General features: G+C 40.0%; 1 protein-coding gene across 1 annotated transcript in view; it reads right to left on the reverse strand.

Moving 5' to 3' along the window:
* Positions 1-17243, reverse strand: part of ZNF407 (zinc finger protein 407) — a 364381-nt gene that overhangs the window by 97039 nt on the left and 250099 nt on the right. Inside the window, exon 7 of the mRNA XM_063130500.1 lies at positions 12495-12673. Within this exon, the coding sequence (XP_062986570.1) occupies positions 12495-12673 (179 nt within the window). The remainder of the gene's footprint in view (positions 1-12494; positions 12674-17243) is intronic.

Raw genomic sequence — 17243 nt, forward strand, 5'->3', positions numbered from 1 at the left:
AAATGCCTCTTTATGTGTTATGCTGTTTAGCCCCACCTTGATGTCTTAGTGTGAATCTCTGCGGGGAAAAAAGTCTACACATGAACAACTCATCATGCATAGGCTTTCTCTCTGCAGATGACTCTGCTAACATGTGGATGTCTAGGGACCAGGCAGTGTACCCAAGATTGCCACGGTGATCCATGCACTGGTAACCTTGAGACTGGATTATTTGAATGTGCTCTATGTGAGGCTGCCTTTGAGTTTGGCCCAGAAGCTGCAACTAGTACAAAATGCTGTGTGCTAGGCTGTTAAATGGGACAGCCCATGAGAATGTATAATACCAATTCTGAAGGAGGCGCAATGGCTGCCAATATGCTACCTAGCCAAGAACACAGTGTTGGTGTTGACATATAAAGACTTGCATGGCTTATGACCTGGTTACCTGATGGAGCACCTTCTCATTTATGTACTTGCCGGGATATTGCTATCTAGCGGGGATGCCCTGTTGATGGTGCCAGGAATTCAATAGGTGGTAATGTGAGAGAGGGTGTTCTTGATTCAGTCATCCTGACTATCAAATTTCTTTCCCCTTCAGATACAGTTGGCACAGAACCCTACGAGGCATTCTGATCATGTGTAGGGCAAAAGTGGGGAGGAGGATATAAGCCCAGTGTATGTAAGCCCCGCCCCTACAGCTCTGCACACCCAGTTGCCAGCTATTTATTTATTTATTTATTTATTTTATTACATTTTTATACCGCCCAATAGCCGAAGCTCTCTGGGCGGTTCACAAAACTTAAAACCATAATAAAACAACCAACAGGTTAAAAACACAAATACAGAAAGGTCTGAAAAGTGCTCTGTAAGCATGTTCAAGTGAACTCACTTACCTAGTTCCCATGATCGCAAAACCCTGCCTTACCAGGATTTGCGATTACGGGATTTCTGTAAGAGCATTTGGCTGAATGTGCTTACTGAGCCCTTTTCAGAAAATCATGCTCAACACAAAAAAGTATAACTGGAAACTGGATCAATAATAATAATAATAATAATAATAATAATAACAACAACAACAACAACAACAACAACAATAACAATAACAATAACAATAATAATAATAATAATAATTTATTTGTTATCTTCCTCTCCCTCTAGATCGAGGCGGGGCGCAATACAAATGCAAACACCAAAAATAGATATAATTGATTAAAACATATAAAACTAATACATTATTAAAAGCAGCACATTATTAAAAGGCATCTTAAATTTCAACTGGGTAGGCCTGTCGGAAGAGATCAGTCTTTATGGCTTTCTTAAATTCTAGAAGACTGTTAAGTTGACGAATCTCTCCAATAATAATAATAATAATAATAATAATAATAATAATAATATAAATTTCTTACCCACCTCTACACTTGGATCGAGGCAGGGATGTTGGGGGCACAGCTTACGTGTATGCAACCTTCCCCTCCCCACTTTTGCCCTAAACGCGAGGAGGTGAACATCTGCCTAGGGCTGTAGTCTTACAGAGTTTTGGCACCAACTGAAGACCAATTTATTCACCTAGGTTTATAACTGACTCGGTGCAATTGAACTTTGTAAATCGCTATTTGTGTATGTACTCGCCTCAGTTTTATTAGCTACTGTTGGTTTGATGGCATGGTTTTATCATTTTTATTAGCATTTTACCCCATTTTGGGATTATTTCATAATGAAATACATCAGGATATAATCACTGTGAAAGGAAGGTGGTGAGAGGAGGGAGCATGCATCGTAATGCTTGTTTCCAGCTGCTAAACTTTAGTTTAGCAACCAGGAACAGAGCATCCAAACTGGCCCAGTAAGATCTTCCATTACAAGAAAAGCAAAGGAAGAAGTATTTTATCTGCTTCTGTCTAATATACAGTCCTCAGAGAGATCCATGTTGCACAATTCGCACACAGAATATAGAGTTATGTTTTCTGTACTCTATAACATGAAATGGCTGCAAGCCCTTGCAATACTGAGCAATACTTGGCAGGAGACTGAACTGATGAGGTGAAGTTGAGGCCACAAAATCTTATGCCATAATAAATGTGTTAGTCATCGAGATGCCACAAGACACTTGGTTGTTTTTGATGCAACAGTCTAACGTGGCTACCCTTCTGTAAAATTTTTAATCCAGTGATTTCTTGCAGGCATAAGAACTCCCTTATTTACTGTGTTTTCTCCATACATTTCCAGTGGATGGACAGTAGTTTGTTCCATGCCTGGAAAACATATAATAGTGCATCCCTCATCACTGAAATCACACTATATACATGGCTCCTACTTTAACTGAACAGGATTCCAGAATTGCTATATGTAAAAGGATTAAAAGTGACTAACCATAAGAGTGGTCGCCTTATTTAATCCTGTGCAATTCCAACTCAAAGGAATAATATATAACAAAGAACAAAATTGTAGATGTTAAGACGTCACCAATAAGTTTGATTTAAATTTCATTTGAAAAGTCAGCGTTAGACACAGAACGATCTATAGGGAAATAAGTAACTGCTTTAAGAAGCATGATGTTATGTCAGTGGAAGCTAAACTCAAATACACTAAAAGCTTAATTATCATATTCACTGAAATTTGACTGAAGAATAGAACAAGTTTACATTTGTCATTTCTTTCAATAGCTACTGTTTTACTATTATTATTCAAATACAAATGTTCATTCTGTTGGTCAGTGTCAGGAACAATCAGATTTTTCTCTAGAACATTACAATGTTCTCTAGTTTGAGATTACATTTTTTTCAAGTTGTATTTTCTATTTTTCCAGGGTACAATTAACTAATCGTTTTCCTCTTTTCAAGGCCTTTTCACATGTGACATTTGGCAAGGCTTCCCACCAGTAATTTCTTGCTTGGTAGGAATGCCAAAAATCCTGAACTGAAGCCATAGTGTTCCCACTTTAAAAAAAATCAAGTCACCGATAGTGCTTCATGATTTTAAATGGAACAGTAATGAAGCTTGGCCTTTGTTCAGCAGAATTTGCCCTCAACTGTTATGGGATGAAGATGGTCAGCTCAGGTTCACCTTGAGCTATCCCAGCTGTATGGTTTTCTGACTCTGATTTGGCTCTATTGAACAAAACAATATAGCAACTAAAGCTCAGGAAAGTACTATCATTCTGGCCCAGAAATCTCAAGGCTGCAAGCATTTGTATTTCTAGAACTCAAGAAAACCTGGTCAAACATCCATAAGACCATGATAAATTGCAGGAAGAGGAAGAAAAAGTAGCAAAGACAAAGCTGTAACGGGACTTTAAAATAGAACGAACATAACCTATATTGTGTGCTCTTTATGCTCAAAGACTGCTTGAAGATGTTTTTACAGACTCAGGTTTGTTACTATGCAGTAATTAACAGTTTAGGAACTACTTTCGTGAACGTGCAAAAGCCTAAATTATATGCTGAACTCCAAGGTGCGCTACAACAAGCATGCTTTTGAAAGGGCCACCGTTTCTCAGATTTTGAGAGTAGTAGGACTCTACCCTCTTCCAACACTATCAGTGGCAGAGAAACCAGAGATGAGAATGACATATTGATTAGTTGTTGACAGACTTCCATCAGTTCTATCATTCTCTGTATTTCTGAAGTTCAAAGCTGAGTGTGGATTCTTCTGCGGACAAAACAACACTGTCCATGCACAAGATGGAGATATCAGCAGGCATAGGGGGGTGTTTCCAGGGTTGCAGAAGTATGAGGGGAAATCCCCAGCACCAGCCCAATGACAACTGGCTGTGGAGGTGGGGAGAAGGAATAAAAAATCATGCAGGAGGCATGGCTGGCTGGCTGGAACAATGAACAGGAGCATGCCACTCTGCAACCCAGCTTTGATTTTCTTTTTTAAAACAAATTTTCTGTCTATTTAGAACAGGGGTAGACAACATTAGAATGTCTGGGGGGCATTTTGCCAGAAAATGGTTCCTAAAACACCTGGGAAAATAAAAAAGTCTTCACCAGGCACCAAAAGGGCCATAATGTATGCATTAGATGAGCCTTTCTGGGCAGGACATTCCACAGATGGGGTGTTATCACTCTGATGGCAATGTCATTTGTAGCCCCCGGCTTTGCCTCATTTGGAAGGGGAACCTGGCGGAGGCCCTGAGATGATCTTAGGTAAATTTGAGAGGGGATGCTTCTTCAGGAGAACTGGCCCCAAGGTGTTTAGGGCTTTAAAGGTTAAAATCAGCATTTTGAATTGGGCCCAGAAATGGATTATCAGCCAGTGCAGACTGAGGACATCATATTGGTCAGTCTCCATCAACTATTTTGCTTCCCTGTTTTGGAGCAGCTGAAGTTTCTGGGCTATTTTCAAAGGTAGCCCCACGCATAAGTTGTAGTAATAGTATTAACAAGAGGTTCCCAGAGCATGAGTAACTGTCACAAGGCTACCTCTGTCCAGGAAAGAAGGTACGTACTTAAGTAATACTTCACATAGTATTTGTATACACACACACACACAAACACACACATCTATCTATAAAGAGAGAGAATACACCCCACACACCCTATATTTTCTTTTGTCACCTGTTACTTATCCATAGACATATGTACTGCTGAACTTTAATCACAGATGACAAAGGTACTATGATCACTATGTTTGGTGGTGGGAATATCCATAACATAATGGGGTGGAATTTTTGCTTGAGTGGCTGGATGTAACAGTGAACAGCTTAAGAAACCTCACCTAGTCTTGCGAGTTGTGAATGCTGTTACAGAAAGAAGATGTTCAGTGACAAATTTTAAAATGATGCAGAAAATGAAAAAAAAAAAAGAGTTGTTAAGACCAAATGACAACTTTATTGACAAGCTGAAATTATATGGAGTAAGCATTTAATTCTGTCCATCCTTAAGCCCTATGCAGAGGTTCAACTGCTCATGTGTAGGGCTCAAGTGTGGATGGGGCTGTGAGTGCACTCATAAGCCATGCCTCCAGCATTCCTTGTACCCAATTAGAAGAGAGGTCTGAAGGGAGTTCAATTGAATAAGAGTTCCTGTGATTTCCATGGTTTATCATGGGAAACCATGATAAGGCAGGATTTGCGATCGCGGGACTTCTGTAAATGTTATCAGCTTGGCACTGCGACAGATCAAATAGTATCATCTGAACACACTTACAGAGCTCTCTTCGGAACTTTGTGCTCAACCTGCAAAGGTCTAACTAGATTTGCCATAACGTATTCTACTTCTGCTAATCAAGAGAAGGGGCAAGAAGCTCTGTAGGGCACTGAACCCCAATCCCTGGCTCACTTTAAATCTTATTCAACCACTCCCTCTTCCTCCTGAGATTTCTCCACTAATTGCCTCCACACTTTCAAGAATATCTTTGCAGCCATAAAGACTAGGAACCAGCTTTTGAAAAATGAAAGCTGATGTTCTCAGGTGGCTGGATTCTGTACCCAATGTCTCATTTGATGCTTTTCTTGCATTTCTGCACAACTGCAGATGTCACATAATCCTGAAGAAGCTTTGCTACTACTTTGATGGATACGATAGCATCCAAATAGCCAGTCACTACAGAAAACAAATCACCATGCGGAGGCTTCAACATGTCAGTATCCACTTAAGCTGATCACTTAAGGTCACCCTAAAAATCGGCAACAGAACCTTTAAAGTTGTATGCTTATAATTCTTCCCCAATATTGGAGGAAGGTGCATAACTGGTGATAGTAGAAAAAATGTAATCTTATTCCCTTGTTTTCAGATGTATTACTCTACCTTTCCTTCAAAGAAGTGCAATGATTTACCAGATATCAGGAAAAGGGTGATTTTACTTATAATATTAATAAAACATATTGGTTTGGGATCTTGCTTATAATTAAGTGCCGGATGCCTTCAAATCCCACTTCATTTTAACAACACGCCACTGTACATGGCACATAAAACATGGTAAGCTGCCTCCGAGGCGACATGAGTGGAATTCTGCTTATGCAATGGGACATCCCTTTTCCTGTCCTCCCTCAGCACTCCCCCCCCTCCAAATATGCTCCAGGGGATCCGCCAAGATTCTTGAGCAGGTTTGGAGGGGGGCTGTGGGGCCGGTGAGGGATACATTCTCTCAGTGGTGACTTTTCCACTGGCGGACAATCACCACTGGATACAACCTGACTTGATTATGTATGGGGGGTGTGTGTCTTGTATTGTATTGCATAACATTTCCTACTTGCTCATTTGCCCGAAATGGATACACATGCATAACAAATCCGCTTTTTTTTATTTTTCCACATTTGTCATTTGGAATAAGAGGTTTTTAGCTAATGGATATACTCTAAGCTTACTGTAAACTCGCACTAGTTCAATATGAGCAAAACTTACAAAAGATTAATTTAATCTTAACTTCTTTTATACAAAAATCAATAACAACAAATTAAGCTTCTATGAACCCCACATTCTTTAATTTTAACAATGACAGTCAAATTCATTTCTCAGCTGATCATTTTAGAGGTCACTGAGACCATAATTACAGGCTTAGTCACTATCCTGATGGGTCTTCCTAAGAAATGGAGTCCAGTGGGAACATTTTATCCCGCTGCTTATTCTGTGGATCAGCATTTTCTTCCCTTATACTTCTTAATTCCCTTAAATGGCAATTATTTAAGGCAGTCCTATATACATTCATCCAATAAAATCTAAATAGTAGAAGTGACAGAAAAAAAAGGGGGGGAAACACAGAATGGATCCCAAGGATATGAAGTAGCACTTAGTGTTTGAAAGGCATCTAAGAACTGGCAAATGGGTAAGAGCTGGGTAAGAAAAAGCCAAAAGAAACTGTGGGAAATCAAACAGAAATTAGTGTCAAGAATACTGGGCTTGATGGAGCAAGGGTCTGACTCAGTATAAGGCAGCCCCCTATGTTCCTATGTGCAGAGGCTAATGATCAACATATGACAATGAGGGGAAAGAACTCTGTAAATACCAGAAGTGCTCTCCTTTACTGCTGAGAGGCATGTGCTACAGAACCCAGACCTTGCATTGGCAACAACTTCTGATGCTAAGCAAATACTCAAATAAAAATATTATATCACTAAACATGTTTCACTTTTTCACTGCGTGCAAAATACCACTTGGTAAACAGTGATTGTCACACATGAATGAAACACAGGAGTTAACCAAATTGATATCAAAACTGCATTCTTCCTAGATCAAAATCATCACCCCAAAAGTCCACCTTTTCACATTCCACATCATTACAGAATGAAAGCTCAGAGGTAGGAAGTGCAAGTACTCGAAGAGACAGTAACTACAGCACAGAGTATATAGGGCTATATTTTACCACCTTCCCTTGCAGGATTTCTGGCAATATACAAGACCATCTCCATATAAACATTGTCAACTGCTATAATTAAGGCTATTTTATTGGATTAAACAGTTCTAGCACAATTCAGAGAACTTCTTAAGGAATGACAATAGCCAGTGCGCTTCCCACCCACCCCCACCCCGATGGCTTCTGTACATCAAGGAAAAAAACTGCATCCTTGCCAGGCTTTTTCCCCCCTCGGTTCTTTCCATGTTAACTATGGACTCCTTTAAACAGTGACCAACAGCAACCACATGATTTGTAATTCAAACCTCCCCTCTGGGCAATGCTCCATAAAATTTAAATGAACAGCTCCATTAATTAATTTTACTGTGTTATTTTCTTTTTTAAAAGCAAGTTCGCCAGCAGAAAGTACAGGAGATGTCCTGGAGGTTGATGGCATTATGTAAAGACCTGCAAATTTCCATGAATGGCCAAATAATTTGTGTGCAATAAATTGTCCATGTAGAGAAACTCTTAGACTAATAACTATCCATGCCACTTCACAAACTGTCTGAATTTCAAAAGAATCTCTCTTTGGTTGGATGGAGGACAGCTATTGCTGGGGAGGGGCAGAGTCAAACAATGCAATCTTATGCGTGTTTACTCAGACATATGTTCCACTGTGTTCAATGTGCCTTACTCACCTAGTAAGTATGTTTAGGATTGCAGCCAAAAGCTTTGTTGAGCATGCAATTAGTAAAACAATGTAGATTGTGGTCATTATCAAGAAACAAAGATTTCATTGAAGCTTGATGTAGCAACTGGAATTGGGAGGAGTTCTAGAAGCTATTATTCCTTATTGAATTAGGCTATCTGCTCTAGTAATGGATTTCACTGTTGCCACATGCCTATCACATTATATTGAAATTTACATTGGTCCTGTTCAGAAGATACCTTAAACCATGGCTTTAACCATGGTGGTTAAGTGAGAAAGATGGGCTGTGTTCAGAAGACACCTTAAACCATGGTTTTAACCATGGTGAACAAGGCAAAAAGCAGCTCTACTGCTCCTTTTCAACTTCATCAGGTGTGGCTGTGGATGTGCTGAACCATGGCTGCGAAAATGGTCTGGATGAGGGCTAATAAACTGAAACTCAAACCAGACAAGACTGAGATGCTGCTGGTAGGTGGTTCCTCTGATCGGATGGGTGGCGTTCAACCGGTTCTGGATGGGGTTGCACTCCCCCTGAAGGAGCAGGTTCGTAGCTTGGGGGTTCTCCTAGAACCATCTTTGTCACTTGAGGCTCAGGTGGCCTTGGTGGCACAGAGTGCTTTCTACCAACTCCGGTTGGTGGTCCAGCTACGCCCTTATTTGGACAGGGATAACCTAGCTTCAGTTGTCCATGCTTTGGTAACTTCCAAATTAGATTACTGCAATGCCCTCTACATGGGGCAGCCTTTGAAGACGGTCCGGAAGCTGCAGCTTGTGCAAAATGCGGCGACCAGATTGATAGCTGGAACAGGGAGGTTTGAGCATATAACACCGATTCTGGCCCGCTTGCATTGGCTGCCTATATGTTTCCGAGCCCAATTCAAGGTGCTGGTTTTAACCTATAAAGCCCTACATGGCTTGGGACCGCAATACCTGATGGAATGCCTCTCCCAACATGAACCTACCCGTACACTGCACTCAACATCTAAGGTTCTCCTCCAAGGGAAGCTTGGAGGATGGCAACAAGGGAGAGGGCCTTTTCAGTGGTTGCCCCCCGACTGTGGAATGATCTCCCCGATGAGGCTTGCCTGGCGCCAACATTGTTATCTTTTCGGCGCCAGGTCAAGACTTTTCTCTTCTCCCAGGCATTTTAACAGCATTTAACAACGTTAAGTTTGTTTTTAACGGACCCCAGAATTGTTGTTTTTAAATGGATACTGTTGTTTTTATACTGGTTTTTTAATGTTTTTGATGGTTTTTAAATTTTGTATACTTTTAATGTTTACCATTTTTAATTGTTGTAAACCGCCCAGAGAGCTTCAGCTGTGGGGCGGTATATAAATGTAATAAAATAAATAAATAAATAAATAAATCAGCATGGTTAAAGCTGGGGTTTAAGGTGTCTTCTGAACGGGGCCGTTGTAATTACAAGTTATACTGGCATTTTTTTTATCAAAAACTTTATGATATATTAACCACACACACAAAAGTTAATATTCAAGTGCAATGAAGCTGCACTGAGACACTTGCTATTTTCACCCCCTACCACTTTCCACTCAGCCTGATCTAGAAAAGCAATGAGGCAATGACTTGGGGTTCCACGCGGTTCTGTTACTCTATAGTCCAAGTCCAAGCACAAGTCCAAGCCAAACAATGATGCTGGGGACCTTGTAATAATTCTCCCTGTTTTCTAGCTACTGTAGAGATCTGAAACTTGTAGGTGCCAATTATCTCAAGAAGGTTACTGTCAGGTGATGATGAGCTTTTGCAAAACAGGGAATACTTATTAAACAAAACTTAAGTAAAGATGAAAACAACCAGCTTCACACAGCTTAATTTCCCAGAAATGCAAATGTATTTTTCTAGAAATACAAGTGTAATCTGTATAGGTTACATGCAATTTATCTTTCTTTAGAGCTAGAAGAACATTTGTGTAAGGTTTTTATTTCAAGCACATGCTAAAATTACTATTCTGCACAAGAGAGGAAAAGGACTCTCTGCCAATCAATATGACATGCAATTGAAAGACTGACACTAATAGCTATTACCAGAGTGAACCTGTTTGAAGCTGAGCTGCTGCTTACTGTTTTCTTTATATAAAGCATACCACCAATCAAATATACTGTTTTATGTAGCTTGGAACCTAAGCAGCTAGTAGTGGTTCCAGAATCTGCCCTAACAATGACAAGCCTTTTAATTTTTTTAGCTTTACATTTTTTAAATAAATAAATAAATAAATATTACGCCATTCAAAATGTATAGGAGTTGGCATGGAACTTTAAAATTGACATTGAAGTTACAACCAGAGAAGGTTGAAATCTGGCAGAGAAGTTGATGTATATCCATTCTTAGTGGCTTTGCTCATATAATACAGTTATTCCATGTATCCAACTGACTTAGTCCCATTCACTCTGTTAATTAATATGCAGCATGTGACTTAATGCGTTTCGGGTACAGAGAACGTGAATGAAATGAAATTAAACTGGCCAGTATACATTTGCATTTTATTTCCCCTTTTATACTTCTTATTTATATGAAGCATAAACTCTCCTCAATTATGCATGTGTAAGTCTTATTGTCCATATGTATGCCTATAGCCATTTCTATTTTTTATAACCATTTGGGGGTATGAAATGGAATATAGGCAAGGGGAAAATGAATTTTAGGGAAAAAATAAGCAAAATTCTGAGAATTAAATATCAACTATTTAGGTTATGAAATTTTATATCTTTACTTGACATTCAGCGACTACAGTTTCCGCTTGGTAATACAGCCATACTTTGATAAAAATCACATAATAGATCACACTATAACTTTTAGCAAGCATTTCCCACCCATCCTTTAATAATTTGATGAATGCTTCTGTCAAGAAGGATAAAGATCACAATTTTATTTAAGCATAACTACTTGAACTTTCAGGATTCCATTCATGAATATTGCAACTGTTAACAACTGATAGGATCACAGTTTGTCCCATTTTGATGATGTAATCACAGAGATGCTTGCCTTGTTTCGTGCAGGCTATGGATATGGAAAGTGAAATTTATGTGTGGCAAAAATGAATTGTGACCTTAGTAGCGTTTGCTTCGTAAAATGTTTTCCTAAAATTTGTCAGAGTTTTCTAGACAATATGCTAGACAGAATTAGAACAGAGATATGAGTCTTTACCTCAGAAGTAAAATAGAAAAGATAGAGGCCTGACTTACTCAGTGATTAATTGATCTGCCTTACCATGAATTTTAGACCCTAGGAGCCAATAATACACTTGGAATGTTGCCGACAAAGCTGCATTTAAATAGCATTCTTTCTTCTTTATTTTCAATTAAATGGCATTAGATGAACTATTTCAGGAGATACATGTGCAGCTAGGTAGCGGTCTATCAAATGTGAAAGAATTTGTGTTACATGACTAGTATGATGAAGTACAAATTATTTAGGAGAATACTATCTGTTGTTGCTTCTACACAGAAGAAAACCTTGCAGGTTAAGAATTCATCTACGGCATTTTGTTACATGGTAGATCCATTATTATGTTGGAGTCGCCATAATTTTCTTATTGTAAAAGCAGTCATGGAGTGGGGTGTAATTTGAATCAGGGAAGTGACAAGGGGGAATGTCTAATCCTTTCCCACTGACCCAAATCACCCCCTCAGCCCTGCTATAGGTCACATACAGGAAAAGAGGGGGTTTGCCCTCTGCTGCTAAATGCAGCTCTGGGGGAGGGGGTGTTAATTTGGATTGGGGCTGCAGTGCAGAGGAAAGGGTTACAGACCTTCCTGCTTTTTTCTCCCCAATCCACCCCTGGTGTCTAAGAGAAGAAAACTACATTTGGAGTTTCAATCATGGGTCTCCTGTGCAGGTCTTCTAGTTTGGTTTAAACGTGAAGACCTGTGTCCTAATTCAGATGGGAGGGGCCATAGCTCAGTGTGATAGAGCACATGCTTTGCATGCAGGAGGTCCCAGGTTCAATCCCCAGCTTCTCCAGGGAAGGTAAGGAAAGAATCCTGCCTGAAATCCTAGAGCTGCTGCCAGTCAGTGTTGACGATACTGTATTAGATGGGGCAAGGGTCTGGAATAAGGGAGTATAAGGGAGCTTCTTATGTTCCTATGTACAGGGGCTAATGATCAGCATACGGCTGCGAGGAGAAAGCACTCTGTAAATATCAGAAGTGCTCTCCTTTACCGTGCTACAGAGCTCAGCACGTGCTGCAGAGTTCAGACCTTGCATTGGCAACAAGTTCTGAGGCTAAGCAAACATTGAAATAAAAAAAATATGATTATAGATATAGATAGATAGATAGATAATGTTTCATTTTATGACTGAATACAAAATACCTCTTGGTAAGCAATGACTGTGAGTCACATATGAATGAAATACAGAAGTTAACCGAATTGGTAACAAAACTGCATTCTTCCTAGGCCAAAATCATGCATCCTACACTAAAAAAATGATTTCTTACCACAACCATTTATGTCCATCTATTTGGGTACATGAGGAACCTGAGGACAACAACTACAATTCTGTTCTTACCAGCGTGCAGGTAAGCGAGGTCAGGGTTCTCGATGTCAGGATGCAATTCTTTCAGGTGGTTGCGAAATTCCACCGGGATGTTGGTGCCATAGTCACACTTAGGACAGTTGTACATCTTCACTCCTTCATGTTTGCCTGTGTGTAGGATATGCTTGCGAATATTCTCAGCACAGTTGGACCTAAAGTGCAGTGACAAAATAATGAAGTTATATTATACATGCAGACTCACATGCTGCATTGAAATATTGCTGTAAAACGGCCGGCTCCCCACAGTTAGCTTGGTGAGTAACTTCCCTTTATATGACTGATATTGACGTTCACCAAGCCTTCCAGGAAAAAACACATTAGGGGAAGTTTTAGTAGAATTCAAAAATACATTTTAAATACATTTTAAAATAATCTCTTTTTTTTACAACTTTGGAACAATCACATCTTTTCTGGGAAAACATATTGTCTTTGGATGGATCCTAAAATTCGCTGGTCTGTTAAATAAAAAGGCTTGGGATTGGGAATATCGATTGCCATACTGCAAAACCTGATGCAAAAGTGTTGCACAGGTATTACACATCCCAGGCAAATATACTGCAGGAATATTTTGGATAAAAATACACAGAATTCAAATTAAAATAAAGTTTGATTTTACATTATAGTTTTAATTATCTTTCCGAATCTTAATCTAAAGGCATGTTCTTGCCTTAGATGTATGGAGGAGGGGGTTGCAATGACCAGGATGGAACCAGGGAAGACACAGTGGCATTGCAGAGAAGTGTGGGGCAATTGGGGGGGGGTACATAGGTTGCCCCTCTGTGTTCAGCAACTAGCAGGGCCACAAAACTATTGTGCCATCAGGCTGAACTGGCTGTTGGGGATACTGGAAACAGTTCTACCTTCTAGCCCCATTGCCTTGCAACTTCTGGCATGTCACCATCACTGCGTATCTTCTGTGTGCTCCAATGTACATGAAGCCTGCATGCTAGAAGGGTTGTTGCCTAGCCATGTGAGGCTGGAAACCTGCCCAGCACACCTGTAGTACAGAAGGTTACGTATATGTCCTATTCACAGCATCTCAATGAGAGGAAATGCATGATGCCCCTGGTGAAATTATGCACACATATTTATTTATTACGTTTCTATACAGCCCAATAGCCACAGCTCTGTAAACCACCCAGAGAGCTTCGGCTATGGGGCGATAAATGTAATAACAACAACAACCCCTCTCCACAGCCCAAACTGGGAAGAGCAGGATCATCTCCTAAATAGTTTTTTCTATAATTCAATGCAGGTTTTGTGGAACATTCATCTCATGGCTCTTATCAAAAGTTCTGAGTATCCCCCAATGTACAGCAGAATCTCTCATGTGCATGCATTTCCCCATTTACTTCCATAACTGTGCAGCTATGCACATGCAGAAGAATGAATGCACACACCTGTCTATCCATAAAATCAGATGGAGAAGTCCTTGTATACAGAAAAGCTCTGTGTGGGCGTCACAGGCCCTGAATGGGCAAAGAACTCCTGGATCAAGCTGTATGTTTTAGATGCTTGGGGCATGTCTCAGCACATGATGAGCCAACTGTGCTTTTTTCTTTCCTCTAAGCATTTTCAGTTGAACAATATAAACTGGTTTTAAAAACTGCCAAGGCAGCACTCACGAGGAAAAACAACACAAAGGAAACCGCCAGAAAGAATGCAACAGCAAAGGCAGGATTGAGGGTACATCTGGCTTTCTAGGAGCTTTAAGAGCATTCTGGACATTTTAAAGAGGTCTTTGCTAAAGTGACAGGTTCCCTAAAGTCTCTATGAGAGGTAGGTCAATTAAATGCAGGAGTTCAATGCTATCCCCTATGAGGTGATCACATAGAGTTGATATCTGCCTTATGGTGCTGTCTAAGCTTACCTTCTGTTGTGGACAACTGTTATATAATAACATACTAGCAAAGTATCAGAGAAGACACCTATCATCTTCATTATAATTAAGAGAAACTCCTGAGCTCTCTCAACAATTTCACAGGAACAGCCACTGCTATAAGGAGTGGGGGGGTTTTTTAGCAACAATTTTATAATGGGTACTTTAATGAAAACACAAAAGAGAAAGTAGAATTCATAAGGACAGTTCCTAGAACTGCATTTTAATGGATAATTTATTAAGACACTGCTATGAAAGTCGACAGGCTTCAACAGGCTTACACATACATTTTGGTCTTGCTATTTTGCAATCCTTTATCCAAAAGTGACTTCTGGTTTAGCCTAAACATGGTCAAAGTCTCTTCTTACATTTTTAAATTTCCTTAAATTGGCAGTTTCCTATTTATTTATTTTATACCTTGATCTTATTAACAATTGTGCTGAGCTAATCATTTACTGGGTTAGGGTTAATAACGGCAAACAATGGTGCAATTCTTCTCCTTCCACCAATCCTGGGAACTGTCTCCATACTAGACACTGGGTTCTTCAAAAAGTGAAGCTAGTTAGGATGGTATCATTGATTTCTGGAAATAATTATATGATACGGCATAGTCTTTATGTGGGATTGGATGGTAAACGTTTCTAGGTAAAATAAGCAGTTTTAAAAATCCGGAGTATAGGTATTCCTAAAACTTGTAAACCTTTTTCAGACTTTGGGCCTGTTCAGATGACACGCTAAGCCATGGTTAGGCCACTGACTCTTTTGTACCAAATGGTTAGTGAGCGTGTTTTAAACTGTGATTATGTAGCCACCATGGTTAGGAATGGTTCACACAATACGCTAAGCCATAGTTTAGCTCAAAGTGCTTAACCACCATGGCTTACCATGGCTTCTGAACAGGGTCAGTGTAAACTGAAATTTATACAGAAGAATTTAAACTCCTGAAGTGAATTTATTTTATTTATTTAAAATATTTGTATTCCCCCCCCCCCATATCATTAAGATCTCAGGGCGGAATACTCAGAGTGAAGCTACTATCAAAGACTTCATCAGAGATGCTGAATGCTCAAGGTGCTCCTTGTACTGCAGTATATTCTGTGAGAAAGAGGAATGGATGGAGAAATGTTTGACAAGTCATCTATAAATAGGTAGGTATATTAGGGGACTCGTGGCACATGAGAAACTAGGATGTGAGATTTAAGAATTGCTATGCTATTTTCACTAGGAACTCATTTTATCTTGCTCCTGTCAGCCACAAAAGCCTGATGCAGGTGTGCAAAACTCTCAGACAACATGCCACAACTTTCCCCTTTTATCTGCTGACATTGCACTCATAGGTTAAGTTATTTTACTAGATATTTCTCAGCATTTTAGGTTTCCTAACTATGTGATAATAGTCCAACCTTCACATCATCGTGGGATCCTGACCCCTACTCCTCAGAGGATGAAGCTTCTTAGTTAATGCATTTGGGAAAGGGCTCAGTTACAGATGGGTACCATGATGTTTCCACTTCCTTAGTACCTAGTTCTCCAAGAAGGGCCAAGGGACCAGCCTCCTATATCCAGAGTAGGTTGTGCTGTCATTCTTGCATTCTGAGGACTCTAACCATAAAGATTTCACCACAGCACAGCCACATTCCTCTCACTGCAGCTGGAGGCTGCTGTAACATACAAGGCCACTTTAAGGGTTAAGTCTTTATTTAATAGAGAAATGGGACTAACTAGCCTAAAAGGAAGCTAAGCCATACTTAAGGCTCAGTTATAATCTGCTGCTTGGTAGAGCAACAGACAAGCAAGCTTGCCTGGCTTCCAATCCCAGCACTACTTGGAGCTCTCTGTGTTGCTGTTCTACTTATGTTCTTGCCTATCTGGGAAACCTGACTCATGCTTGGTCATAATCCAACTAAACCTGACTTGCCCCAAGTCCTCAGTGAGAACCATATCTAAAGTGGATACCCTTTAATATGGACCTCATACTGCCCAACGATGCTTGATTCTTACTATACAGAACACATTCTGAGCAGTATTAGCCTAAAGAAAACTGTAATAGAATAAAAAACGAAGGATGTCTGGTGTCACTGGCATGCTTTGCTGGATTTTTCAAGGAGGATGGCCTAGTTTTTTGAAATCTATAGATGCTCCTTCAGAGGAGAATGGAATAGGAATCTGAGGAAATAAAGGAGCCTAGGGAATGAAAGGTCTGTGTTTCTTATTTATTTTCCCCTCCTGTGGAGTTCCCCTCCTTTGGAGTATTTAACACTGCCAAAGAGACTAATTTACAAAGACATTCTTGTAGGGAGTGGCCCTAGACTGTGGAAAACAACTGATTAGACCAAAGAAAGGTGAAGGTGGACCAGAGATAGGTGAAGGTAAAGCCTCAACATTCCTCTTTAATGAAGCTTCCTTCCACTAGAGATTAGGGTCCCTAATGGTTGCTAGGGAACTAGTTGTCATCTAATCAAATTGCTTGGTCAGAGCATCAGCAGAAACATCAACTTTTGGGACCAAAATAATGTTTTGGTTGAGTATCTGGTTTCATGGGATATGCCCTCTCCTCCTTAAGGAGGAGATGGATTTGCATTCAGAAAACTTTCATCAACTTCCTTTGGACATGAAGAATGAGGTTCCTCAATGCCCTGTTTTGGGAAATAATCCTGCAATGTGAGGAGTGCCTGGTCTCACCACTTATCTGAAACTTCAAGATGCTAAGATCCTGACCTGAAGTTGCTATCAGCATTCCCCCTTCATTTATAAACAAGTCCTCATCCTCCTTACCCAGGGATCAAAAGAATCCCTTCCCGCAATCTCGCAGTCTTCTATTCTTTCAAGAACCACTGTTGCAG

This window comes from Elgaria multicarinata, chromosome 7 (genome assembly GCF_023053635.1).
Source record: "Elgaria multicarinata webbii isolate HBS135686 ecotype San Diego chromosome 7, rElgMul1.1.pri, whole genome shotgun sequence".
NCBI lineage: Eukaryota > Metazoa > Chordata > Lepidosauria > Squamata > Anguidae > Elgaria > Elgaria multicarinata.